Here is a 26,755-nt window from a genome sequence, read left to right on the forward strand (position 1 = left end):
GGCGGCCTGCGTCGCCGCGGAGAGGCCGGGGCGGGAAGGACGGGAGCCCTGGGAGCGGAAGGCGGGCAGGAGATTGGAAGCCGTAGCCTGGTCGGCCGGCCGGGCAGGTTCGTGGGCGGCCCAGGAGCTTGAGGAAGGACTGGCGCGTGTGCAGGAGGCAGAGGTGAAGGTTACGTAGGTGGGGGCCACTGAGATTTGGAGACCCCGAGCCTGCCCTGGGGGGGAGCAAAATGGGGCGGGCGAAGTGAATGTCTAAAAGGCCGCCGGATTTCCTGGAAGGAAGCCTCGAGTCCTGCTAAACGAACACAGCCTTCGGGGGAGAGTTTTGGCTTTTGAGCCGGCCGAGGTTTGCTAGCGTGGCTGGCCGTTTTGTTCCTTCTCGAAAGCTGCCCTGGCCCCCGTGAGGCCTGCCAGCCGCGCGCCCTTGGCACGCTCTCCTCTGCAGATGCGAGCAGGGAGCCCTGCCGGAACCCGCGCCTCCTGCCGCTCGCTCGGTTGTACTCTCCCCGGGCATGTGCTAGGCAAACCTGGAACAAAGCCTGGCCGCCTGGAGCAGGAGGCGGCGAGGAGACCGGTTGCCCGCGTTTAAATATTCCTTATACCAGGAGGAGGCTGCATCCCACCAAGGCATTGGATCTCTGTGTTTTCCCTTAGCACTCCAACTCCCCCCTCCCCCGTACCCCCTCCACCCCCGCAGGAGTAGAAATTAGGATAGAATAGTGTTTACCTATCGGAACTACAAAATTACTTTTTTCCTCTCTCGTCTCTAGTTTGCTGATCTGGCTGTCAGCTGTTGGAAGTCGGTCGGACTGAACACCTTCGTGGTTTTAGATCCATACCCGGGTGTAGTGAATAACACTGAACTTCGGTTCCTATAACGCCAGCCTGTGTCGATAGAGCTTGGCTTTGCGGGATAAAGAACGCACAGCCTCTCAACTGGACATAAATGGATCTAAAGACAGCAGTCTTTAACGCAGCTCGGGATGGTAAACTCCGGCTCCTCACAAAGTTGTTGGCCAGCAAGTCCAAAGAGGAGGTTTCCTCCTTGATCTCGGAGAAAACTAATGGGGCCACGCCGCTCCTGATGGCAGCCAGGTATGGGCACCTTGACATGGTGGAGTTCCTTCTAGAGCAGTGCAGCGCCTCCATAGAAGTCGGGGGCTCGGTGAATTTTGATGGTGAAACCATTGAGGGGGCACCCCCTTTATGGGCCGCTTCTGCAGCTGGGCATCTGAAGGTGGTCCAGTCTTTGTTGAATCATGGCGCATCTGTCAACAACACGACTTTGACCAATTCCACTCCTCTTCGGGCTGCCTGCTTTGATGGCCACCTGGAAATTGTGAAGTACCTTGTAGAACACAAAGCTGACTTGGAAGTCTCGAACCGACACGGGCATACATGCTTGATGATTTCATGTTACAAAGGACATAAAGAGATTGCTCAGTATTTACTTGAAAAGGGGGCAGATGTTAATCGGAAAAGTGTTAAAGGTGAGTCAAGCATCTTTTGTTGTTTCTACTGCTTGTTTCCAGGAAGTTTGATGTATAATGCATATGCACTCATTAGGTTGACCTGGACTTTGACGGACCTGTTGTAACAAGATAGCCCTTTCAAAAGGACCGCATTGAGCGCTTATCTCATATTTAATAATACATTGAACAAGTGTGCTAAAAGATCTTGTGTTAAACAGCATGTACTAGTTTTTTTCTTAGTTTTCCCTTAGTTTTTAGAACAATTTTGTAGTCTAAACTCTTCTCTTTAGTGAGTCATCTTAATGGGTGTCCTAAATTGGCATTTCAGTTGTTAATTCTGCCAGGGAGGGGTAGGCTAAACTGACCTGAAAGGATTAATTTAAATGGAAGAGGAGAAAAATCTGCTCCTGTATTCCATATTTCTTATGTGGCAAAGAAAACTTAAGTAATGAGATGCCAAAACTAGGATAGGCTAACAAAAGTGGATTCGTTGGCTAGTAACAATGTAAACATCTTTGCCCTGAAAAAGAGCTTAAGTTTAAGATGGTGTGTAATTTACATGGATTAGAATACATTTAGAGTAGCAAATGATAGTTTAGAATTTTTCGAACTTTCAAAAATTGTTGTTTTGTGAGAGCATCATTTTGACACTTGGGAACGTATTTTTCTGTGATAGATGTTTAGATCCCAGTAAATCAATTCACATGCTGATTTTTAAAACGGATTAAAATTTAAAGTAGAGGACGCACGTGGTGAAAAATCGCAATCACACAAATTGGTTTACAATGTTTGCAATGAAAAAGAAGTCAGATTACTCCCGATTTCTAGACTACAAACCCACTGGTGCCATCACTACTCCTATGTACAGATTTGTATGTATCCTTCCAGAGAGAATCTATACAAAGAGTTTGTATGTCTGTGTGTCCTCCCCCTCTTACACCTTCACTGTTGTTTGATCCATGCTGTTCAGTGTCTTTATTTTCAACCTTACTTTACCTTGTATGTCATTCAACACCAACCCATAACTACTTCATTCTGTTTAATGGCTGCACAGTATTTCATTGTATGCACGTAAATCATTGATTTACCTAGTCCCTACTGATACACATTGAGGTCACATCTGGTACAGTGCCACTGTGAATGATCTTGCACACAAGTGTAATCACTAACATAAATGGAATGGAATTGCTGAATCAAAGTGAATGTGCATTTATAATTATGATAGTGTCAGATTGCCTTTCTGAGAGATTAAACCACCCAGTTATGGGCACTATATAACTATATAGTGTCTGTATTACTGAATACAGACATCATCATATAGTCCAATTTAAATTTTAAAAAGAAGTTTGTTTTTAAAACAATACCAGCTCATGATTATCTGTAAAAAAATTTTCCAGAGGAAATGTAAAAATCCCATAAAATATCAGCCCTTAGAGATATTTTTGAAATTTACATGCAGGTATGTATGTATGCACTTTTATTTTACATTATCCTATAACCATATTTTTAAAGGTTAATAAATGTTACTTTATTGTATAGCTCCTTTTCAGTAGCTGCAAGCTTTTCTGTTGATTGAGTTTTATGTTGCTTTTGGTTTTCCAGTTTGATAAAAATTTCTCTGCACACCTTCTTTGTTACATATACTTCATTCCTTTCTAGTTTAAAGGTTGATTCTTGGTTGAAAAGATGGCATGGTTTAACAAAAAAATTATCTTAAACCATCACCATTCTTTTAAAGTATGTTCATTTTAGAGAGAACAAATTAAAGTGACCACATTACTATTGAGTTTGCTCTGTATTCCTAACTAAAAGAAAAGGGTTTAAAGGAATGACAGCTTGTTCAGGTTTGTTGGAATCCTTTTTTTATTCATTGGGCTCACCTTTGATTGATAATTTCATATATTGAAGTCAAATGGGGTATGTCCTAGAGTTTTATGTCATTTGTAGAGTTAAATACAGTTATAATTTTTCTTATGCTTTTCAAAGCTGCTTTATACACTTAAGGAGATGTACAGTATATTTGAGAACTAGATGCTGTAGACATATTTTTGTCAGCATTTTTCTCTGTTAAACTGAGCTATTTCATCAAAATTGGTTTACAATGTTTGTAAACCTTGTGTGCGAGGTCTCAACCTTGTGTGCGAGGGTGTGAAGCACTTTTGGCCAAATGCCTTGCTGATTCTAAGTCGTCATCCACCCCCCCATTTTTTTTGCAGAATCAATGTCTAATATTTATGCCTTAAAACTACCAAACAGTGCATGTAACACGGGAAAACTGAGACAGGGCCACTGGAGAAAAGCCTGGCACAGCAGCCCGACAGGATCAGTTAGAATTGACTCAGTGGTAGTGGGGTTAGTATAAGAAGTAAAAAGACTGGGAAAACAACAACAAAGCTCCAGGGGTGAATTCCTCATGAAATTTGTGTCAGCCTTAGGAAATGGTTCTGGAGGAGAGTGTCCATAGATTGTGCTTGGCCTGCTTAAACATAAAATGCATATGGTTTTAATTTCTTTCCATTACGTTTTAAAAGACTATTTTGAACGTGCTATAACCTAAGGTGAAGTTTCTTCATTCATTCAAGAGAGTGCCAGGCTAGACAGGATATACACAGACGAGTAAGACAGGATATCCAGTCCTTGATTACTTGCTCTTGAGGAGCTTATGGCTTGAACCTAGAGACAGCTTCATAAGCAGATACTTAAACCATGCTAGGGTAAACGTAAGAGCATTTTCTCTGTTAGATATTTGGAAGTACTTTATCCCCAGCCAACACATTGTATGAAGAGACAGAATGTTCCTTCTTTTTGCATCGCATTCAAAAAGAGGGGGGAATCTATGAGGGACTTAGGAATACTTCTATAGTTTATGATGTAATACAATAAGTGATTTTTGAAAAAAACATTAGTTCCTATTTAAGACCTAAGACCTCAAAACTAGAAATGACTAGGCAAGCCCCTCTCAAAACTATCATAATGATCATCAAGCACTTCATGGCTAATCATCTTTGGCTTGAAATGAAAATATAACTTATTCTAACATTGAACTTTCTTCTCTTCTTTTTGAGGGCTCAGAATACAGCTTTGCAGATCTCTAGTGAGGTAATTAAATCTTTAAATCTACTTTTACACTCAGCTCTTCCAGGAAGTAAGCAGTAAAATGCTTGATTCTGCACTGCAGATTAACTAGTACTACACATCAACTCAAGGAGCACTGGTGGCATTTGACTGTGAACTGCAAAGTCCGCAGTTCAAAAACACCAGCACTCCGTAGGAGAAAGATGAGGCTCTCCACTCCCATGAAAAGTTGCAATCTTGGAACACACAGGGCCAATTCTACTCTGTCCTATAGAGTCACTATGAGTTGAAATCAACCTGGCGGCAGTGAGACCAACTCAGCTCTACGTTAGGATTGGAGGCTGGCCTGTGACTCTGTTGACCCTGGTTGGTCAGTTACTGGAGAGAGACCACAGGTAATCAAATAAATTGGGAATGAGATATTTGTACATGCACTTTGTGTAGGCAAGGCATTGTATTGGACATTGTGGAGACTAAGAGAAGACGTAAGATGTCACTTTTATTAACTGCAAAAGGAACAACAGTGTAGAAACAACCAGTGCTGCAGGATTTTAGAGGCAAAGTATAGTATACACTGACAAGGAATGCTTCACAGAGAAAGTAGAACTTGAGCTGGACATTTAAAAGATCATTGGCATTCAGAGCTATAGAAGGGATTTCATTTTGCAGACATAAGAAATGGCATCGAGAAAGGCACAAAGATGTGCTGGCACTAGGAAAAATGTCAAATGTGCAAAATTAGAAAATAGGCACTTAAGAGGTAGATATGAAAGATATTAGGCTCCGGGGAAAGGAGCTTGATTTTATTCTTTATGCAGTGATAAGTAGAGATCTGGGATTTTTGTAGAGAAACCATCTTTCTTCCATATTATAAGTTCTTTGAGGGGAGTGACCTGATGCTTGTATTTCATGCATTGGGAAGAATACTTTTCTCATAGTGGGCATTTGGTAATTTGTTGAACAAATGTGCTGAATTTAAGAGGAAAGTTTATAATCTCTTTCATGACAAGAACTGTCTTTTAGTCCTTTTCTTATACCTAAATGTATACATGAAGACTTAAAGTAACTAAGTAATTGGCAAAATCGAATCTGAAAGGTAAGATTGAGAAAAGGAATGAAATCAGCTAAGTATGTGACAGATCTAACTTTTATTGGAAGGACTTAAGGGAAAACTAGTTTAGGCAGTTGGTTGACTTTAGTTTATAACTATGCCCAATACCTGGCCTCAACAATTATCCATTGCTTCAACAATTATCCACAATTGTGACAGTTTTTAAAAATACAGTTTTCTTTCTCATATTTATTTTTTCATGTAGGGGAGCCTGGTGGCATAGTGGTTATTCATTGGTCTGCTAACCACAAGATCAGTGCAAAACCACGAGCCCTGTGCAGGAGTAAGAGGGAAGATGAGACTTTCTATTCCTATAAAGAGTTAAAGTCTTTGAAACCCACAGGGGCAGTTCTAACCTGACCTATAGGGTTGCTATGAGTCAGCATCAATTTGATGGCAGTGGAGGTTGGTTTGGGTGAGTTTAAAGCAAGTCCCATATATCCTGATAAGGAAATGTAATAAGTCCCATATATCCTGATAAGGATATGTAATTAAAAAAAAAATCCTATTTCCCCCCACTGTAAATGTAGAAGAATCGCAAGTAAGAAAATTGTCCCAATTAAGGACTTTTGGTTTTAAGATCATGACTGCTGTCATGGTAGATAGGCTATTTCAGTGTGTTATATGAGAATTGAAACTGAAGTTCTGTTTTTCTTCTTGACTCAGAACAGCCCTTAGCTCTTAGTTACCTGAGCACACCTATTTGTAGAGAAGAGTAGAAGGGAGAGACTTAAAATTTTTTTTTAAAACTTATTTTATTGAGGGCTCATACAATTCTTATCACAGTCCATACATCCATCCATTGAGTCAAGCACACATGTACACCTGTTGCCCTCATCAATCTCAAAGCATTTGCCCTCTACTTTAGCCCTCAATATCATTTGCTCATTTTCCCCCTCCCTCCCCACTCCCCCTCCCTCCTGAGCCCTTCACCATTCATAAATTATTATAGTTTGTCATAAGTTACACTGTCCGACGTCTCCCTCCGCCCTCTTCTCTGCTGTCCGTTCCCCAGGGAGGAGGCTATACTTAGATTCTTGTAATTGGTTCCCCCCTTCTACCCCACTTCCCTTCACCCTCCAGGCCTCGCCCCTCTCGCCACTGGTCCTGAAGGAGTCATCTATCCTGGATTCCCTGTGTTTCAAGTTGCTATCTGTACCAGAGACTTAAAATTTCATTTTACTTTATAACATTTATATTTACTTTTAAATAAGGTTAAAATATCTTATTAAAATTCATTAACATTTTAACATCAACTCATCCAGTTGTCCTTGCACGTTGTCCCAGGCTTTTTCTTTTGCCATGTGTATCTTCTGGCCCACTTTGCACCCTACAGTGTGAATTGTCCTAGTTGGAGAAGCTGATAGAGTTCATTGGGAAATACCCAAGTGGTCCTCCATCCTTGGAGACTAATCCTCTCTCAGGACTGCCTTGGTTGGTGAGAATGAGTAGATCCTGAACTCTTCTATTTCAGAGTTGTTGGTGGCAGCAGTGTGACTGTAAGACCAAGGTTATGTTTTACTTAATGCTATTTGGGTCTCTGTAGCCCTTCACTGAAGGAGGCCTCTTGGAGCTAGATGGGCAGTTCACTTCCGTAAAGACTTGTGACCTCAGAAACCCCATGGGGCAGTTCTCTGTCCTGTAAGATGGCTACGAGAACCCAGTGAGTTTTGGTGTAGACGTGGAATAGGTGTGGGAAGGCCTGGGTAAAACTACATGGATGAAAATCTGACCCAAACCTTTCTTTCTCTTTTTTCCCCTCCCTGTGGGAAGGTCAATAATTGAATAGGAATCTATGAATGACCAGGAAAGGGAATTGTAATGAAGTCCGAACTATAAAGCAGATTTTTTTTTTAGAGTTTTGATGGACTTTTTATGCAGATTGGTTTTTAGGAGCGCTGGTAATTTGGATGTCTTTATTATTATTTTTTTAAATCATTTTATTGGGGCTCATACAATTCATCACAATACATACATCAATTGTGTAAAGCGCACTTATACATTTGTTGCTCTCATCATTCCCAAAATTCGCTTTCCTCTTGGGTTCCTGGAATTAGCCCATTTTCTTGGATGTCTTAATGTTGTTTTTAAATTTTTTTTATTACTTCTGTGGGTTCTAATATCCATTGCAGTGGCTACACAGAACTCAACGGTAAAGGTCATGATTACAGGTAATTTTAATTCATAGTGAGAAATGCTCAGGGTTGAGCCGTTTATCAGCACATGTCACTGAATTCTCTCGGGTCTGCTAATAAATGCCCTCCGGGGTGTATCACTCTGTCGTCAGCCTCATTTGGAATTGGAGAATTAGAAGCTGGATTCAGCTCAACTCTGTGGGTCAGCAAACTTAGGTCCTTGAATTAAGTGTTCAAAGGCTTCCACTCCAGTAAGCATCAACCGGAAGGGACTCAGCTCTACTTTCTTGCCTCAGCAAGCCTAGCTTCCACAATTAAATGCTCAGCGGCTCCCGACTCTGCATGCCAGCCTCTTTCTTGCTTGAAAGCACTTAGCTGTATTTGCTTTGTGAGTTGTGAAGTCCACCACTCGATTCTGTTCTGGCTTCTGGTTTTGCTGATGCTCCCCTGATGTTACAGCTGCCCTCTGGATCCAGCTGGTATACGCCTTAGGAATTTTGGGTTCAAGAGTACTCGCCCTACTCCTGGTTCTTCCTAGTAATTCAATCCCTCGTCCTGCTTCTCAGAGGGCTCACTTTATACGCAGCAGGATGGCACTCCAGGAAATCCTGTTTGCAATTACTTACAGGTGACTCTTACCAGTATCTTGCCCTACCTTCAGGAAAAGATCGTTTGGTGGGAGTTAAAGAAAGGCTAGAAGAGCCATATTAAATAGTTCACTTCCCCTGTAGTGATGTATGTTCAGCTGCTTCATGGGAGAAAGATGAGGCTTTTTACTCCTGTAAAGATTAAGTCTTTGAAACCCAAGGTGGCAGTTCTTTTGAATCATAAGAATTTATCTTTCCTGTACAGATGAAGATATTTTTGTTGTGAGCTCAAAGAGTTGTGTTGTTAAATTTCTTTAGGCTTCTAGCTCTGCCTAACACAAGAAAGAAGGAAAGAGAGAGAGCACATAGTAGTTTAAGCATAGTTTCTCTTTGATTCTTTCTGACTCCCTCCATCGTGTGTGTGTGTGTGTGTGTGTGTGTGTGTGTGTGTGAGAGAGAGAGAGAGAGACTGAATTTCTGTCAGTATCTTTGTTGATAGACTATACATGGAGATGGGAAAATAATCTGAGCAGGGGAACTCTCTAGTGTTCTTTCCATATCCTTCATCATAACTGTCTTCCTAGCCCTTTTTAAGGATCCTGGGTTGGTATGTCATGGGACACTACCCTCAGGGTCAACAGTTCAAATCATCAGCTGCTCTGTGTCTAAAGATTGACAGCCTCAGAAGCCTTGAAAGGGTCGCTGTGAGTTGGAATCTTCTCATTGGCAGTAGTAGCTCATTTTATCCTCAGTGACTCTTCAGTTCGTTCCTGCTGGTGACCCCATATGTGTCCAGTACATCTGTGCTCCATAGGTTCTTGGTGACTGATCTTTTTCAGAGCAGATCACCAGACCTTTCTTCTGAGATGCCTTTAGATGAGCTGGTGCCAAACAGAAGACTGAGGGAGAAAGATGAGAATTGTTCTCATACTTTTTTTTTTCATTATGAATTTAGTGCCAGAAAATTATTTTTCCAGATGAACCTTTTCTTGATCAGACATTGAGAACTATTTGTGTGTTGTTGTTTTTTTCTGTCAGTTTTCCTTAGTTAAAAGTAAATTTATTGTAGTTCAATGCTGATCAGCCTTCATTTTATCTAGGATGTGTGGTAGTACTTAAACTTTTTGTTTTGTGTTCTGTTTACTTTTTCCTTGTCTTGCTCATTCTGAGGACAGAAAAATAAGATACCATGAGGTGGAGATTCACACTCTTTTAGAAGTTCAGGACTTAACAGATATTGTTATATATTAAACGTTTAAATCCTTGAAGTCATTTAGCAAAATCAGGTATGGTTATTTTGGAAATAGGAACAAGAACATAACAGTAACATGATTCTTAAATGTGACATGATAATTCTTCATAAGAAATTACATTGAATACTTAAAACATATAGAACAGACATTTGAGTATCCTTCTATTGTACTTAAACATGGAAAATTAGGTTAAACCCAGAACTGGACCATAAGTAGAAATATCACAAAAGAAAGTAAGATTTGTAAACAGACATGAGAAAATGTTCTAACTCGTATTCAAAATAATATGTTACAATAAGAAAATTCTTCTCGGTACTAGAAAAGATACTATAAAAATTGAACTTCAAAGAAGGGGGAAAAATTCCTTTGGAAGTATATTGAAGATAACTAAGCCATTAGACATTTGTGATTCTATTTTAAGTTAGGCATTCATTTTTTTTTTGTTACTTGTTTTTTGAGGTAAAATTTACATGCAATAAAATGCACAGTTTTGTAGTGAACAATTCTGTGAGTTTTAACAAGCATGTGCTGCAATTTAATCACTGTCACAGTAGAGAGAGAACAGTTTCACCAGCACTAACAGTTGATGACTTCTTTGCATTCAGTCTCCCCAGCCCTGCAATCATTGGTCTGCTGTCTGACCCTTACAGTTTCTTAGGCATTAATTATTATAGTGACTGTTTTGAAGCAATGCACATATCCATCAACAGGGAAGCACTTGTGTAAATTATGGCATATTTTATGTATAAACTATGGCCCCCTCTTCACCATTGAATGGTTATGGACTATAGTTAACTACATGACAAAATGATTAAGATCTAGATGAAAAATAGGAATCAATGATTTATGTACTGATAATAACACTGTCAAAACATACATACTGTAAGTAAACCTGGAGAAATGACACAAATAATCATTGATTTTAAATTATGCTTTTTCTTTTCTTTCTTTTTTAAATCTCAGATCTTCAAACTTAAAGTACTATTCCAGTCTATAATTTAAAAAGAAATTATTTTTCAAAAGACCTTCCAGGGCATTTAAATATGGTGTTTATATTGGCATATTATAGTAATTAAGAAGATCCTCTCCTTCTAAGATTTTACTCTTTGGAAAATATTCTTTTTCAGAAGCTAAGTTTGAATTTTTTCAGTGGCATCAGTATTAAATATTTGAGAAGTGTCTTTATCTTTAGCCTTGTGCTAGTTTTGCCTGGGGTGCAACAGGAATATAATATCCGTGCACTTTATAAATAAAGTATTTGTGAATCAGTAACGTTACACTCTTAGGACTTTGTAAGGCATTGTGTATACTATTAGTTATTATATGACTGCATACTTATCAGGATAAGTGATACATCAGATATTTTTAAAATGACAATTGGTAGGGTGTAACTGAGATGATCTCTTTGAGTTGTCAAATTTTGAGGTGAAATATGAGGGGCAAGTAGTTTAACAGGTAATAAAGAGGGCATTGCATGAACTTAAGGAGCAGAAGCATGGAAGTGGAAGAGGGCTGTTATTGGTGTGGAGGGAGTCTTAGGGGAGGATAGTGTGGAGCATAAGCAAAATCCCCACCTTAGGAATGGAAAGTATTGATCATTCCTTTTGGGTTAAAACAAGGATTGGCAAGCTTTGATGCCAGGGGTCAAATCTACTCTGCCCTAAGTTTTATATTGCCTGAGAGCTAATTCAGAATAGGTTTTCATGTATTTTTTAAATGGTTGTAGGGGAGTGGGGGAATCAAAGAAATATTTTTTGGCACATGAAAGTTATATGAATGTCAAATTTTGGTGTTCAAATGTGGGAGTCATACTGTGGTAATAATGTCTTTTAGAAGAATTAATGCCACACTAGTCCCAAGGATTTGGGGATTTATGATACCACATCAAAATCCAGTGATACCACATTAAAGTTCAACTCTTCCATGATGCTATTCAGCTCCACCCCCTCCACCCCCCCCACCCCACTTGAGTATATTTCCTCATGTTCCTGGGTTCTATGAATCGCTGCAGTGTCCCACAGAAACTCACAAAACTGAAGAATTGTCTCACAGGTGGTTGGCTCTGGCCATTCCAAAATCCAAAGGTCAGGCAAGGATAAGCCAAAATGCAGGGTCCAGAGAAGACGCCAAAAATGTCCCACAGTGACAGAAAAACCTTAGTAGAAAAGTAGGAAATCTTAAAAACAACAACAGAATAAATTTAAAATGGCTTAAAAGGGAGCTCTCATGACCAGATGTTACATTCCAGCCTAACTACAGCTGCTAAAACCCACGTTGTTTGTTTGATTTTGAGGCTGTTCACATTCCTAGATTATGGTTACTGGGGATTCACCAGAGAGTCAGTCCACGGAGGAACCTGTAAATGCATGTTGGGCTTTCACTATCATCCATAACACTCCACCAACTGGATATTTAGAATTTAGGCTCTGGTATCATCCCTCCTCAGAGTTTGGATTTTATTACTTAGAATCTTTGGATCATACCGGATAGTGTGCTTAGCTGACTCCTCACTTAGCTGTTTATTTTAAGACAAACCTTTAATACACTACACGCTGATTTTTCTATTCACTGCACAGCATTCTGTTTTTCATTTATAGATTTACTTTCTCTACCTTGCACAGTTATTAGATGGTTTAAAGAGGATAATTGTTTTTCTCTCTATAGCGTCTCCTGCTTCTGTAAATACATAAGAAAACATTTGCCACTTCAGTATTCTTTATATATAGTTTAATATTACAGTGAACCCTCGTTTATCGCGGTTAATCGATTCTAGACCCTACCGTGATAAATGTAATTCCGCGAAGTAGGATTCCTTATTTGTAAATCAAATATTTTCGTACTTAGAGCATAGAGGACATGAAAAAACACCCTTTAGTCACCATTACACTCGTATTACCCAATTTATTAAACGAACAAGGGAAAATACAGTAAAACATTTTGGACGTTACAATTATCATTTATTATATTATTTATGGCATCTAGTTTACAGTATTACATATTTCACATACAGTATTATTATACATAAAACATACAAATACTGTAATCAATGGCGTGCAACCTCCATGATTTTCTTGCCATCTTTGATCATATCCAAAAGTTTTACCTTCTCCTGGATGGTGAGCATCTTCCTCTGGCGCTTATTTTTATTGTCAGAAGGCGTAGAAGAAGCAGCTCATTTAGGAGCCATCATAGGCCTTAGATAAAATTTCTTAAAAATCGCAAACAATTACAGTATACTGTACAGAAGCAAAAATGCATCTGATACGTAGCTCCGATACGTAGCGATGCAGACAGAAGCGTGTACAGTATGAGCCAATCAGTGGCAGTAATGACAGAGCATGCGCTGTTACGCAAAAATCGCGATAGAGTGAAGCCGTGGACGTCGAAGCGCGAAGTGGCGAGGGTTCACTGTAATATGTTTTCATTATTTTGTCCAACTAACATTTTTCTGTTCTAAGCTTTTTCTTTCACCCAGTATAGAAGCTTAGTTTCAGGTAAGCATTGACCCTCCATTCCCCCTCCTTGTCTGCCCTTGTTAACTACCGATAAACTTGGTCTCTCTATAGTTGATTCTAGATATTTCATGTATGTAGGATCATACACTTTTTTTGTGGGACTAATTTTACTCAGCATAATGTTTGTACACCTTGTCAGCATGCATCAGAACCTCCTGCAACTCATTGAGACATAAACTTGACTATTTAAAAAGTATTTTCTGTGGGGGAAAGACCTGCCCCCCACAACTAATCATGGGTCCTATAGGTGCAGTTGTATGGTTAAAATATATATAAAGATTATAATAAAGTCATAGAGAGCATGAGACTTAAAAGACAGATTGAAATAATGGAGTCAGATACATTTCATGGTAGCATATTCACCTCAGCCTCACTTGGTGGTCCACATGGAGAGAGACCAGAAGGCAGGAGAGAGGGGGAGGGGAAGGAGGATGGGGAGGGGAAGGGGGAGCCGACAAGAGTTCGTTATTGCTAACCAAGGCTTATATATCTTTGGGGGGTGTGCAAGCCCACTAATTACAGGTGAAGACATATGTCACAAGAAGGGGTTGTGCTATAGATAATACAGTAATGGGAGGGGGTGATCTAGGGGTTCATATGCTATTGGAAGAGGAGGGAATAAGGGTATACATGTGCCAAGATGGGCGGACCCTAGATTCAGGATGGCAGCCTAACTTTGGGTGTCACTGAGCAGGTTTGACCTGTTCTCTGACTCACTATAGAAACCATTATCAGTAGGGTGTAAACCTCATCTACAGGGACCAGACTGATGACAGCTAGCCTTTAGGGAGAAGTAGCCCACTGTCCTTAACAGCAGGGAGTGGGCCCTACTTGTGGTGGGACGAGACAGTAGTCTCGCAGCTGACTGCATTCAGGAAGGTAACTTGACAATCATTTACCATTAGCTGCAAGCAGTGTCCTAAGTCTAACACATATTTTGGGGAGACAACTTGGGAAAAATCTTTCTGTTTCCCACAATTCCCCCTTTTGTTTTATATATAAAATTCAAAAGAGTCACATGGGCGGCATGTTATTTTCTATACATTGCAAGGTATCAAGGCAAATTTAATGACCAAATTAATATAGCCAAAAATTCAGGCTTATGGCAAACATTTTGAATCCAGGCACTGGGGATAAAGTGCTCCTATGCTCAAATGCTGTTGGAGGAAGGTATGAGAGGAATTGAATGCCGGCAGGAAGAAATAGAGCCAATAGGATTGTCTGCTTCTATAGGGAGATAGAATCAACCATCTGCTCACTTTAAAGCAGCACAGCTTAAAGGGAGAAACTGGAAATAGACTACCGCAGGAAAATGTACTCGGACTATATCTCCAACTACTAGAGTGGCGGTCTTCTTGCCATGGTATACTAGTCTTCCAGATTCCCTCCTTACCAGTCAGGGAACAAGTCCCAGTTCTATTTCCCTCAGTGTTAGTATTCCACATTTCCCTTCTGCGTTACGTTTAAGATTTAATAAGTGTTTCGGACGCAACATGGTCTCTCTTCATATCTCTTAGCTTCCTATAGAAGCTACACAAGACTGCGAGCATCAAAATTATGATGATAAAAAAACAAAAACAAAATTAAGATAAACAACAGTGTCAGACTGGAACTTAAACTATGTGAAATGTTTTTAACCCAAGCGCGTGGGATCCAGCCTCTTTCTATGCCATCCACCATTCGTTTAAATACCTCAGCTAGTGGGATGTCTTAAATCCACCCTTGAATGTATAGAAAATATCCTTTTAGCTACATCACATCTAATGAAATGTTTCCCATAAACCCTTGCAAATGTTTCCTAATCAAATCCCAATCATGCAATATCTTATTTTATGGGTAAGGGGTTATTGAAAAATCAGTTACATTCCAATCACATTATAGCATTAATTGAGAAGTCCCCAAATCTTGATCTTTCAGCAAAAGAACAGTCTGTTGTAGTAGTACAGTCACTATTGTATAAAATGTTCAGTTATGATAAGAGTCCCAGAGTGTCCCTTAGACAACATCCGCAATCGAAAAAATATCTCAGCAGCCAGTGATTGCCATTCTCAGGAATCTGCGAGATCTTGATGTTTTGAATAACGTCAGTAACAGGACAGGGTCAGATCATGCATCAGCTTCTCTTCTTTCTTCTGGGCCTTGCTGGCCGAAGAGAAATCCACCTAGCTCCTTTGCCTGTGAAAACATAAGCCAATAGCCCCTCTCTTCAGGGTGTCAGCCACCTGGAAACAGAATCATGGGTAAGACTTTTGGTTCCTTCATGTTCTTCATCTTTCTCCAAACATGATTGCATAAGCTTTATTCTGCAAAAACATAATGCATCGCCCTTTTTCCAGGTGACAAATGGACCTGGATCCCAAACGTGATTTCCATCTCCTGGGACTTCTTAGGATCAGCTTTTTCTGTAGAAGTGAAAATGTGTTTATCTGCCCTAATTTTGTTACAAGCTTTTAGCAAGGAGAAAAAAATTTTGGTTAAAATGGCTACATGAAATTTGTCACACATAAGATTCCTCTTCTCCCCCTATGTACCCCCAACCTCTTTTCCAGTAACTCGTAGCAACTCTATATAGGGGTTTCCAAGGCTTTGTAAATCTTTAGGGGAGCAGCCTCAAAGGGTAACATAAAATTCTATTTTTACCTCTTGACAGACAATGCAAAGATCCTAGAACACTTTGTTGTTGTTGTTGTTAGGTACCATCAAGTTGGTCCCAGTGCAACGCAGTAGAGTGAAACACTGCTGCCCTCACAAGTGTTCTTTGGTTTGAGCCCATTGTTGGAGCCACTGTGTCAGGCCATCTTGTTGAGGCCCCTGTCTTTTGCTCTGCCCCTCCATGTTAGCAAGTGTGATGGCTTTTTCCAGGGACTGGTCTCTGCTGACAGCAGATCCAAAGAACATGAAAGGAAATCTCGCCATCCTTGCCTCTAAGGAACACTCTGGTCATACTTCTTCCAAGACAGATGTGTTTGTTCTTTTGCCAGTCCAAGGTACTTTCAATATTCTTTGCCAGCACCACAATTCAAAAGCATCAATTCTTGGTCTTTATTTACTGACCAACTTTTCACATGTATATGAAGTAATTGAAAATACCATGGTTTTGATCAGGTACACCTTAGTCTTCAAAGTAATATCCATGGTTTTCCACACATTTTAGAAGTCTTATATAGCTTTTATGCTATTGCTGTATTTTACATCTTAAAATATACATATTTCAAACCACGCATGAATTGTACTGTTTTCAAAATCAATATTTATGTAGTTTTACCTACACATTTATCCATTTTGTTGATGTTTATATTCACGTCTCCAGACTTCCATATGGATTCTGTTTTACTTCACATTTATTCTTTGTGCAGGTCCGGAAGTCTTAAGTTGGCAGTTACTTCCTTTATGTGCTGAAGATAACGTTCCATTGTCTTCTGACTTTCTCTTGTCTGAGAAGTTTGCTGTCTAGATCCCCTGTAGAACTTTTCTGTCAGTGTCAGTTTCTTTTGTTGGATGTTAGAACTGTTTCCTAGTCTATTTGCAGTTCACCTTAGTAGCTCCTGTAGTGCAGTTTTTCAGTGGCGTAACCCAAAGTGTGGGGTTTTCAAAGTCCCCTTCATTGTTTGTGGGCACTGTATTCCAGTTTTCTTTCCCAGCCGTGCAAGACTCTCAAGAGCTCTGCCCGTGTCTCCGCTACCTCTCTCAGAATTATTAGAAATTGTTTGTCAGAAGCTGCCTTGAATCCTGGGCTTTACTTTTCTAGTTTTCCTTTTTTGTTCATTGACCACTTCTTAGTACATTTACTCTAATTTGGAGGAAAAATAGAGTAAAGGCCAAGCATGTTTTTCTTTTTATATGTTGTTATTTTACTACTCCATTACCAGATGTGAAGTCTTCTTTAATATTTTTGTTATTGTTTAGGTCCACTAATTTTGAAAAGTATGTGTCCTCAAAATGTAGCTATTCAATATTTTTTTCAGTATGGACCTTTATTAGTTAAAAAAGCTAGCTTTGTTGCATTCTTACTGTTGACATATTACTTTGAATGGAGAAATCCTATCTAAATTACCATTTTATTCAGATTTATCTCATTAAAGTATTTAACTTAAATTTTGAACAAGTGGTCGTACTTGAATACTTTACAAAGCACTAAAAAATCCCATCAGACACTAATTCCAGTAAAAATCATTGAAATCTTAGACCAAAACAAACATATCCAGAGTAATTATGTCATCACTGTAGTTCTCACGAAAGACTAACCAGGATAAAGTTGGATAGGGATTGCAGTACCCTAGTAACTTCGGATTTTTCTTATTTATGTTATGTGTTCAGCTTTAAATCACTCCCTGGTGCACATACTGTGTTGGAGGCTCTGTTAGGCCAGGTTCACTAGAGAAACAAATGCAGAGACACTCATGTGTAGGAGAGAATTTTATATCAAGAAATAGTTAAATATCAGGAAAACATCTCATCCCAGTCCAGAACAAGTTCATAAATCTGATACTAGTTCACAAATTCCTCTTCAGACCCACGCAGCCACAAGCAATGATGCAGAATGCAGGAAGATCACAGGCTGGTGGGTGCAGAGTCTTGCGAATCTAATGGCAGTGGAAGGAAGCATCACAAGGCTCTGGCAGCTCTCAGCCCTGTGACTTGCCAACATGAAGGTGAAGCAGAGTGAGAGAGGAAGTTCCCAGGATCCTCCTCATGAGAAGGCCACACCCACCAAGAGGTCCATTCAGGCTGTGACCTGATTGACAGGTTAAATTCCACCCCTTCTATATCATCAGGTTGACATGGCACCCTGTAACCATCACAGGGGCCTTCAAGGCCACCCCTGTGTTTGGAGATGGCTGAGCATATAGTACTCACAGAAGGGACTTATGACAGCAGTATTATAGAATACACAGCTGGGGCATAAAAGGAAAAGATTCAAGTGTCTGGAGAGGATTCATGAGCCAGCCTCCTTAAGCTTTTTCCCTCCCGTGAGAAGGTACTACTCTTCCCCTAGCAAGAAAAATCTGCCTAACTTATACCTGATGTTCCAGACTCCCAGAAGGAAGCAGGTGTTCAGCAGACATTTTATTATCTCTACATACAGATTATGGTAGGTGGACTGAGCCATTTGTCATCAATTATGAAGGTTTTTGTTGTCGTCATGGAAAATTCTCAGATGCTAGCTAAAGACCAATCTTGGAAGCAAGACTTTATAGGGACAGTAATCTTAATCTGCCATGTTAACCCTTTTCTGCACACATTTAAAATGATGCTGTATTGAAATTTTCAGAAAACGCTGGGTATCTAACTATCAGAGGACTGCATGGTAACTTCTATTTTGTCAATTAGCAGAATGTTTATCATTAAACTTAGTAAAAATACAAATACCTGGGCAGTTGTAATGTCTTATATGCTTTGTACAAACTTTTACGAATGCATCAATTTATCCTTGTGTGGGAAGAACAGGACATGTTAGAACATTTAGTACATCGAAAAAGAATGTTTTAAAAATTAAGTGACAGTGGGAAATTATCCATTATGAAAGGATGCTTCAGATGTCTCCTTTAAAGTTCACTTTTAACCACCCACCTGGTTTTAGCTTTCAGTGGACCTGTTTTTCTTAGGGAGCTTTTTGAGGAAAATACTTTATTACTGAGAATTCTGGCTAAAATAAAATTTCTTTGCAATAAGAAATGCGGGGGAAAATTCAGCCTACTGTTAGAATAAAACTATAGGATATTATGTATTATAGGAAAGGGAGCCCAGTGGTATAGTCTTTACGTGTTGGGCTGCCATCTGCATGGTTGGCAGTTCGAAACTACCAATAGCTCTGGGAGGGAAAGACTGGACTTTCTACTCCGTAAATATTTACAGTCTCGGAAATCCACAGTGAGTTGCTGTGAGTCAGCATTTACTGGATAGCAGTGAGAGAGAGAGAGAAAGAGGGACAGGAGAGCAAAGGAGCCCTGGTAATACTGTTGGTTTGGCAAAAGCAGTGATTCAAATCTTCTGCTCCCTTAAAGATATCGTCTCAGAAACCTTACATAGGGTCACTCAGAGTCAGAATCAACTTGGTGGCATTGAGTTTGGGTTTATGCGTTTTAGACGAGATCCCTTGTTTTTAATGTGTAACCCATATATTTTTAAAAAGCTGTGATTGCCATCAAAATAGATTAGCTGGTTAATTTAATTCTATTGTGAGTTCTTCAATTTAAAGCTCTAATGGCAGATAAGGATTTGTCATAGATTAATTTTGAGTTTTATCTGGTGACTTTGGATAACCTTTGATACCTAATTTAACCATTTCATTTATTCAACAAGTATAATAAGTTATTTCCTTGACCTCTACTCTGTGTCAATATTCATTCTAAAACTCACAGCCATCAAGTTAATTTAAGCTCATAGAAACCCTATATAGGGTTTCCAAGACTGTGAATCTTTCCCGGAGCAGGCAGCCTCCACTAGCCTGTGGAGCAGCTAGTAGGTTTGAACCTTTGACTGTGTGTGTTTAGTTTGTCTCGCTTGTTATCAAATTAAAGTGTGTTCTACTTAAGAGTGGCCTGGAGCTGCCAATTTTTCTTTAGATTCTGACTTCAGAATACATGTATGTATTATTTTATATCCTGGTCTCTGTAAACATTTGTTACTTTTTTTTCCTTCTCCTTAAGGCAATACTGCATTGCATGATTGCGCAGAATCTGGAAGTTTGGACATAATGAAGATGCTTCTTATGTATTGTGCCAAGATGGAAAAGGATGGCTATGGAATGACTCCCCTTCTCTCAGCAAGTGTGACTGGTCACACAAATATTGTGGATTTTCTGACACACCATGCACAGACTAGCAAGACAGAACGTATCAATGCTCTAGAGCTACTGGGAGCTACATTTGTAGACAAAAAAAGAGATCTACTTGGAGCTTTGAAATACTGGAAAAAAGCAATGAACATGAGGTACAGTGATAGGACTAATATAATTAGCAAACCAGTACCACAGACATTAATAATGGCTTATGATTATGCCAAGGAGGTAAACAGCGCAGAAGAACTAGAAGGCCTTATTGCTGATCCTGATGAGATGAGAATGCAAGCACTATTGATTAGAGAACGAATTCTTGGTCCTTCTCACCCTGATACCTCTTACTATATTCGGTATAGAGGGGCTGTCTACGCAGACTCTGGAAATTTCAAAAGATGCATCAACCTGTGGAAATATGCTTTGGATATGCAGCAGAACAATTTGGACCCTTTAAGTCCAATGACTGCCAGTAGCTTATTATCTTTTGCAGAACTGTTCTCTTTCATGCTACAGGATAGGGCTAAAGGCCTGCTAGGCACTACTGTTACGTTTGATGATCTTATGGGCATACTGTGCAAAAGCGTCCTCGAAATAGAGCGAGCTATCAAGCAAACACAGTGTCCAGCTGACCCTTTGCAGTTAAATAAGGCGCTCTCCATCATTTTGCATTTAATTTGCTTGTTAGAAAAAGTTCCTTGTACTGTAGAACAGGACCATTTCAAAAAGCAGACAATATACAGGTTTCTGAAGCTGCACCCGAGGGGTAAGAATAACTTTAGCCCTCTGCATCTGGCTGTGGACAAGAATACTACATGTGTAGGGCGGTACCCTGTTTGCAAATTCCCATCTCTGCAAGTTACTGCGATACTGATAGAATGTGGTGCTGATGTGAACGTCAGAGACTCCGATGACAACAGTCCCCTACATATTGCTGCTCTGAACAACCATCCAGACATCATGAATCTTCTTATTAAATCAGGTGCACATTTTGATGCCACAAACTTGCACAAACAAACTGCTAGTGACTTACTGGATGAGAAGGAAATAGCTAAAAATTTGATCCAGCCCATAAATCATACCACATTGCAGTGTCTTGCTGCGCGGGTCATAGTGAATCATAGAATATATTATAAAGGGCACATCCCAGAAAAGTTAGAAACCTTTGTTTCACTGCATAGATGATAAGTATGAGATGACTGTATTTTAGCACTGTTAAGGCACGCATTGGGAACAGTTGTTTCATAAACGAGCACTGTTGTGATACCACCAGCATTCATTTAGCTTGATAACATTGTGCTGTCATTGGCTAAGCAGTATAAGCATCAAACTTAAAGAATTGGTTTCCCAGTATTTAATATAAATATGCCATATAATATATTGTTTGTGAATTATTGAGAAATGTAATATCGTATTCAAATTTCTAAAATTTTTTGCCAAAGGCTTATCATCCATTCTGGTTTTGTTTGCTGTTGGGTCTTTGGGACTGAGTTAACTGTTTTTAGTGATGTCTTTATACTTTACTGGTCATGGATTTTATATGAGCGAAGATCTTTCACCCCCCTGCTTCCTTCTCCAGGCTTTGCTCCTGTTTCTATTTTTGTGGAATCATTTCTACTTAACAGTGTTTTCCCCTTACGGACCTTTGCTAGGTTGTACAAACTTAACGGACTTGTTACCATTTGCAGTTACCATAAGTGCTTTATCTTCTCTATGCACCGGCTTAAACTTGACTGTTGTATGTTAGCATATTTTCTATGCAGCAGTTAGTCAACAACTCAAAACAGTTTTTTTTGTTTTGTTTCGAAGTTTCTCACAAAGCTCATTTCATGAAAGTTCTCTATAGCATGATACTTTTTACACAGGTTAGCTACCTGAGCTCAACAGTTTTTTGGTTTTTTTCTTTCCTTCACATCTGAGTTTCTTTCTCTGATCCACAGAAATTATTGTGTGTTAAAATTGGGAAACAAATCTATTCTAACTCATTAAGCCAGTTGAAATTTAGGTCTGCCATCTTAAAATAACATGCAGTCACAGGAAGAGCCTGTATAAAGTGACCCACCTTTCATGCTGCTCCAGCATTGTCCTGCTTGTGCTGATGGTGTGATTAGGTGTAGAGAATTTGCTTAAAGTTAACCACAAACTGTTATCTCACAGCTTAATGAGTCACATTGAATACTCAGTAATGAAGCTGCAAATCACTTTTAGTTACAAAAAGAGCTAAAGCATGTCAGTGGCATGATGCTTGCCAAATCAGATCCAGGATAATTAAAAGTATTTTAGTACGCAATCTACTGCCATAGTATCAACGGTCAGTAACAGTGTTCTTTCTTTCTTCAAGCTTAAGTATACTTCAAAAAAATAGCTTGCATGAATTACTTTGGTCTCAATTATTTGTCACCATAGTTCAACACAAAGGTTGCACTGCTTCCTAGTTCCTTACTGAAAGTTAGCTTTTTTAAAAACAGCTTTGCTAATGCCACAGAAAGGGCTCTTTTAACTTAAGTGAAAAGTACTAAAAAGATTCAGGTAATTATTATTCAGCACTTTATTGTTATTCAGAATAAGATTTTTGAAGGCATATTTTTGCCCTGCAAATGTCTTAATGAAGTTGTTCTGAATAAAAAGCTTCTTATTGATTTAAGATAAATTCAGTTTACCTGTGAGTTTAATGAGCTGGATCACTCACCTGGGCTTTTGTGTTGACACTTTATTTTGAGTGTTGATTTAATGGTATTTAAGGAGTCATCATTGCAAATAGTCATGTTAGCGTTTTTTTCATTTTTATTCGATTAAAATAACTTGTAATGAAGAGTAGTAAAGTAAATAAAAGGACAGACATTTTGGTTCAACAACTGAGGTTTAATTTCTTTTAAACACTATCCTTACCCATTTTACTAGGTTGTAAATTTAATTTCCCCATTGAAAAAGGTGGACTGCGTATAACATAGTCACCAATCTTTTAATGAAGAAATTTCAATATCTTATGCACTGTGGGCATAACATGATGAAATATCTGAGCTGTCATGTATATTAAGAATAATTTGATTTAGGGATAGTCTAGAAATCAAACATCAATATTTTTAAATCACTTGCTCTAACCTGTGGTATATGAAATATATGCACAAGCTACTTTTTCAAAACTAAAAATAATGATTATGGGGTAAAAGATGAGCAGTTAAGTGGTTTGATATTTGCTCCACTTTGGCAGAGGAAATGGGGGGAGGGGCTACATGCTCTTGAAGTAGGCCCTTCTCATGCTCTTTGCAGGTGAACGGGATTGTGCAGCTCTAGTCTGAAAGAAGGATTTCTTTAAATAGCAGTTTTCCATCACTGAAAATTGATAACTTAAACCTGTTCTTCAATTTAGATAACTGAAATGCCTTATGTCAGGATATGATTCTCACATCTCGCTTTGTCATTTCCCCAAATGCCACTGGAAGTTCCTGAAAATTAAGTTAGTTTAACAGCTCAAAATTGCCTATGATTTTATTTTAATGGAGATTGGTTAATAAATGTGACCTCAGACACTGATAAAGCTTTCTTCAGAAAGTATTCTCAAAATTATTGTGAGACTGAATAAAAGATTTCAAATTGTGTTTTTTTTTAAACCACAGACGAGTAAATTTAATCCTGAGTTAATTGTTCTGATTTGTGTCGAAGTGTAAACTGTAACATGGTGTTGACGAGTTGTTCTGTAAGTTTTTGAGTACTTGTCCACAAAAAATAAGCTGTTGAGACCTGCTGAATATTAAATCTTCCACTGTTGAACATTTTCAGTTTTTAAAAAAAGGTCATTTCACTCAGATTGGATGCCAGTCTACTCTATATAAAGACTGTAGATTTTAAAATGCTCATTTTCTAATGTATTAATCTGACAGGGATATAAGCCCATATCAGGCAAAAGATAATTTAATGCCCTTTGTGATTTTGAAGTTAAGCAGTTGCTCACCAGTAAAGTGATATTTAATGTGTGTAATATTTTAGAAATCCCTCCCCATGTACTGTGATTTGGAACAAATGTTGAGATTATATTTGAAAAGTAGCTCTTTCAAATCATTGCCCAGCAGAAACTTTAGGCTGATTTTACAAATACAATAATCCTTATAATTTATTTTCTCAGACTTTTGTGGGCCAGGTGAGATAATAGCCATATTCTTGTGCACTGAACAGCAGCATTATGCTTAAACTTTAACCATTCTAGCGTCAGCTAGTAAGGAAACGAAAATCAATTGGTTCTCTCTTTCCTCTTCCTTTTGCCCTCATGTATCACTAAACAGCTAGTTTCTCTCCCTTTGTCAGTTCCCATTGTGTGTTTATCAGAAGAAGTACTGTATTCAGATGCCAGCCAATGAATTGTCACACAATGGAAAATGATAATGCCACAACATTCAGTGTAAGGTTTAATAAAATTAAATTTGCACCAAATATAAGTGTATTTTTATTAACCCCAGATGCTTGAATGGTGTTATCTTAACGTCTATGACGATGAATTCCTTTTTAAAGCAACACATAATTGGTAGTTTGTGGCCACTTAGACCATAGAGATAATATTTGTTACTAATACTTGTCTGTGAGTAAAACAAATAAGGTTCATATACAGTGTAGTGTAAAATTTCCTTAGAAAGTTAAGAAGCAAAATGCCTTGAACATCCCCAAAATTGTTGCCATGACCTCTGCTCAGTATTTATTTGGTTTTAGTTGTTTTGTATCTTCACTTTTTAAATTTTTATTTTTAAAACAATTTGTTCTTGGATGCTCTCTTTGATGAGTTCATGTATTCTTTTCTTCTGATTACCTTCTCTTGGTTATTTCTGAGTGGTTACCTCATACACAGGGGCCTCCAAAAAGCTCCAAAATGATTATTAAAGAAAAACTAAGGATTCAAAAAGCTTTTCCATGAAAATAAAGTTGTAGTGTTAAGTTGTTACAACATATCTGCACAGGAAGTAATTTCAGGTACTAAGAAGGATAAGACATCATTTGAAAAGATCCCCTTTTCAGAACAACTTGAATTTGCTAAAAACCCAAACAAAGCAAACGTCAAATTTATGGTACCATTTGGGTAAAAAAATGGTGAAATCATTGCTGCCTTTCAAAGTGTATATGGACAATGGCTCAACAAAATTAGCACTTTATAAACAGGTAACTCCTTTTAAGGAAGGACAAGACTACATTGACTAGGAAGCCCATATCATCCACATCAATTTTTAAGGACAAATTTAATCTTGCTTCTGTCCTGCATGAGGACCAATGATTAACAGCAGAAACAGTAGCCAACACTACATCCATCTCAGATCTGTTCAACTTACACAGTTCTGACTGGAAAACTAAGGATGAGCATACTTTCTGCTTGATGGATGCTAACGATAGCTGCAGACAGGGCAGGGCTTGCAGTGGAAATTTTAAAGTAATGGGACCAAGATCTGGAATATTTCTTTGAATGGCTTTACCAGTACAGCCCTGAAGACAACATTCAAAGTGATGGCTACCAAGAGGTGGAAGTGGTCTAGTCAACCCACTCCCTCACCCCCCACCAATAAATAAAAATTTTAAAAGTGAAAATGCAAAACTGAAAACAAATACCAAAATGAATGGGGTTAGACACTTGGTTTTCAGTAATATCCTTAATATCCTACATGTACCGTGCAAAATGCAGAGTGGCACGATGGATTAAAAAGGTAAAATGCATCAATCCGTCCTTTACTGTCTTTAAGGAATATTTTAGACAGAGACACAGACTAAAAATGAAAGGATGAAGAAAATTAGTCCATGTAACTAGTACAAAAGTGCAGATGTGGTCACATTGATATCAAGTAAAATGGAGTTTAAATAAAATATACATACAAGAGATGTCAGGTGCTGTCGAGTCAGTTCCAACTCCTGCAACCCGATGTATAATAAAACGAAACACCTCCTTGTCCTACAATAAATATCTGCAGTAGGAGATCAAACTACCAGCTTGAGCAAAATAGGAAAAGATGGTAAAAACTACCAGGAAAAATAACAAAAAGATCAGGGCAGAAATAAAATAGCAATAGAATCACTAAAACCAGAAGCTGGCTCTGAACGATTCAACAAAACTGATCAGCCACTAGCTAGATAAAAAGACTCACGGAAAGCCCAAGACTTAACCATTCACGTATGGAACAACTCATCCATGTGTTAGAATAATCAGTCCTAGAAGAGCAAATGGACAGCGTTTATACCCAAAGACAAAATCCAAAGGGTCAGGGAAGAAGGAGAGATGGAAACAACAGGGAGGAAGTGGGATAAGTGATGAGACTAGGTGAGTTGAAACAAAATATGTATGAATTGATTGTAAAACTAAACTTTCACCAAATTCACAATTTTTATTAAAAATCTACAGTAGAGGGGAAAAAAACCAACCCTAAGAACAACAAAAACAGCCCCCACGACTAGATGGCTATCTTGGGCAATTCTACCAATCGTTTAGAGAAGGTATGAGTAGAAATAGTAAATAAGACCTCAAAATTATAATTGTTAAAATTAAGAGAGTAAAAAGGCAACCTACAGACTAGAAACTTATTTTCAAATGCAATTTAATAAGGGGCTTATATCTAAAACCCATAGAAAACTGCAACAAGTCAAGACAACTCAGTCACAAAATGGGCAAAGAACATGAACAAACGCTTCACCAGAGAAGATAACAAGGAGCCGACAACAAGTGAAAAGAAGCTCGCAATCATTTCTTGTCTGGTGCTGTTGGGTCTGTTTCTACTCACAGTGAACCTCTGTGCAACAGAAGGAAAGACTTCCCAGTCCTGGACCATACTCAAAATTGTTCTGTCTAAGCCAGTGTTCATCCATA

The 26,755-nt window shown here is 38.7% G+C and overlaps 1 protein-coding gene across 1 annotated transcript in view; it reads left to right on the forward strand.

Annotated features, from left to right (window-relative positions):
• The window catches only part of FEM1C (fem-1 homolog C), a 97,594-nt gene extending 73,243 nt beyond the window's left edge, over nt 1-24,351 (forward strand). Inside the window, exons 3-4 of the mRNA XM_045284977.1 lie at nt 771-1,490; nt 19,799-24,351. Coding sequence (XP_045140912.1) covers nt 947-1,490; nt 19,799-21,108 — 1,854 coding nt within the window. The 5' untranslated portion in view covers nt 771-946 and the 3' untranslated portion in view covers nt 21,109-24,351. The remainder of the gene's footprint in view (nt 1-770; nt 1,491-19,798) is intronic.
• Nucleotides 24,352-26,755: the final 2,404 nt, after the last annotated feature.

This window comes from Echinops telfairi, unplaced genomic scaffold (genome assembly GCF_000313985.2).
Source record: "Echinops telfairi isolate 266 unplaced genomic scaffold, ASM31398v2 ScPeMD7_7469;HRSCAF=8507_1, whole genome shotgun sequence".
Classification (NCBI taxonomy): Eukaryota; Metazoa; Chordata; class Mammalia; order Afrosoricida; family Tenrecidae; genus Echinops; species Echinops telfairi.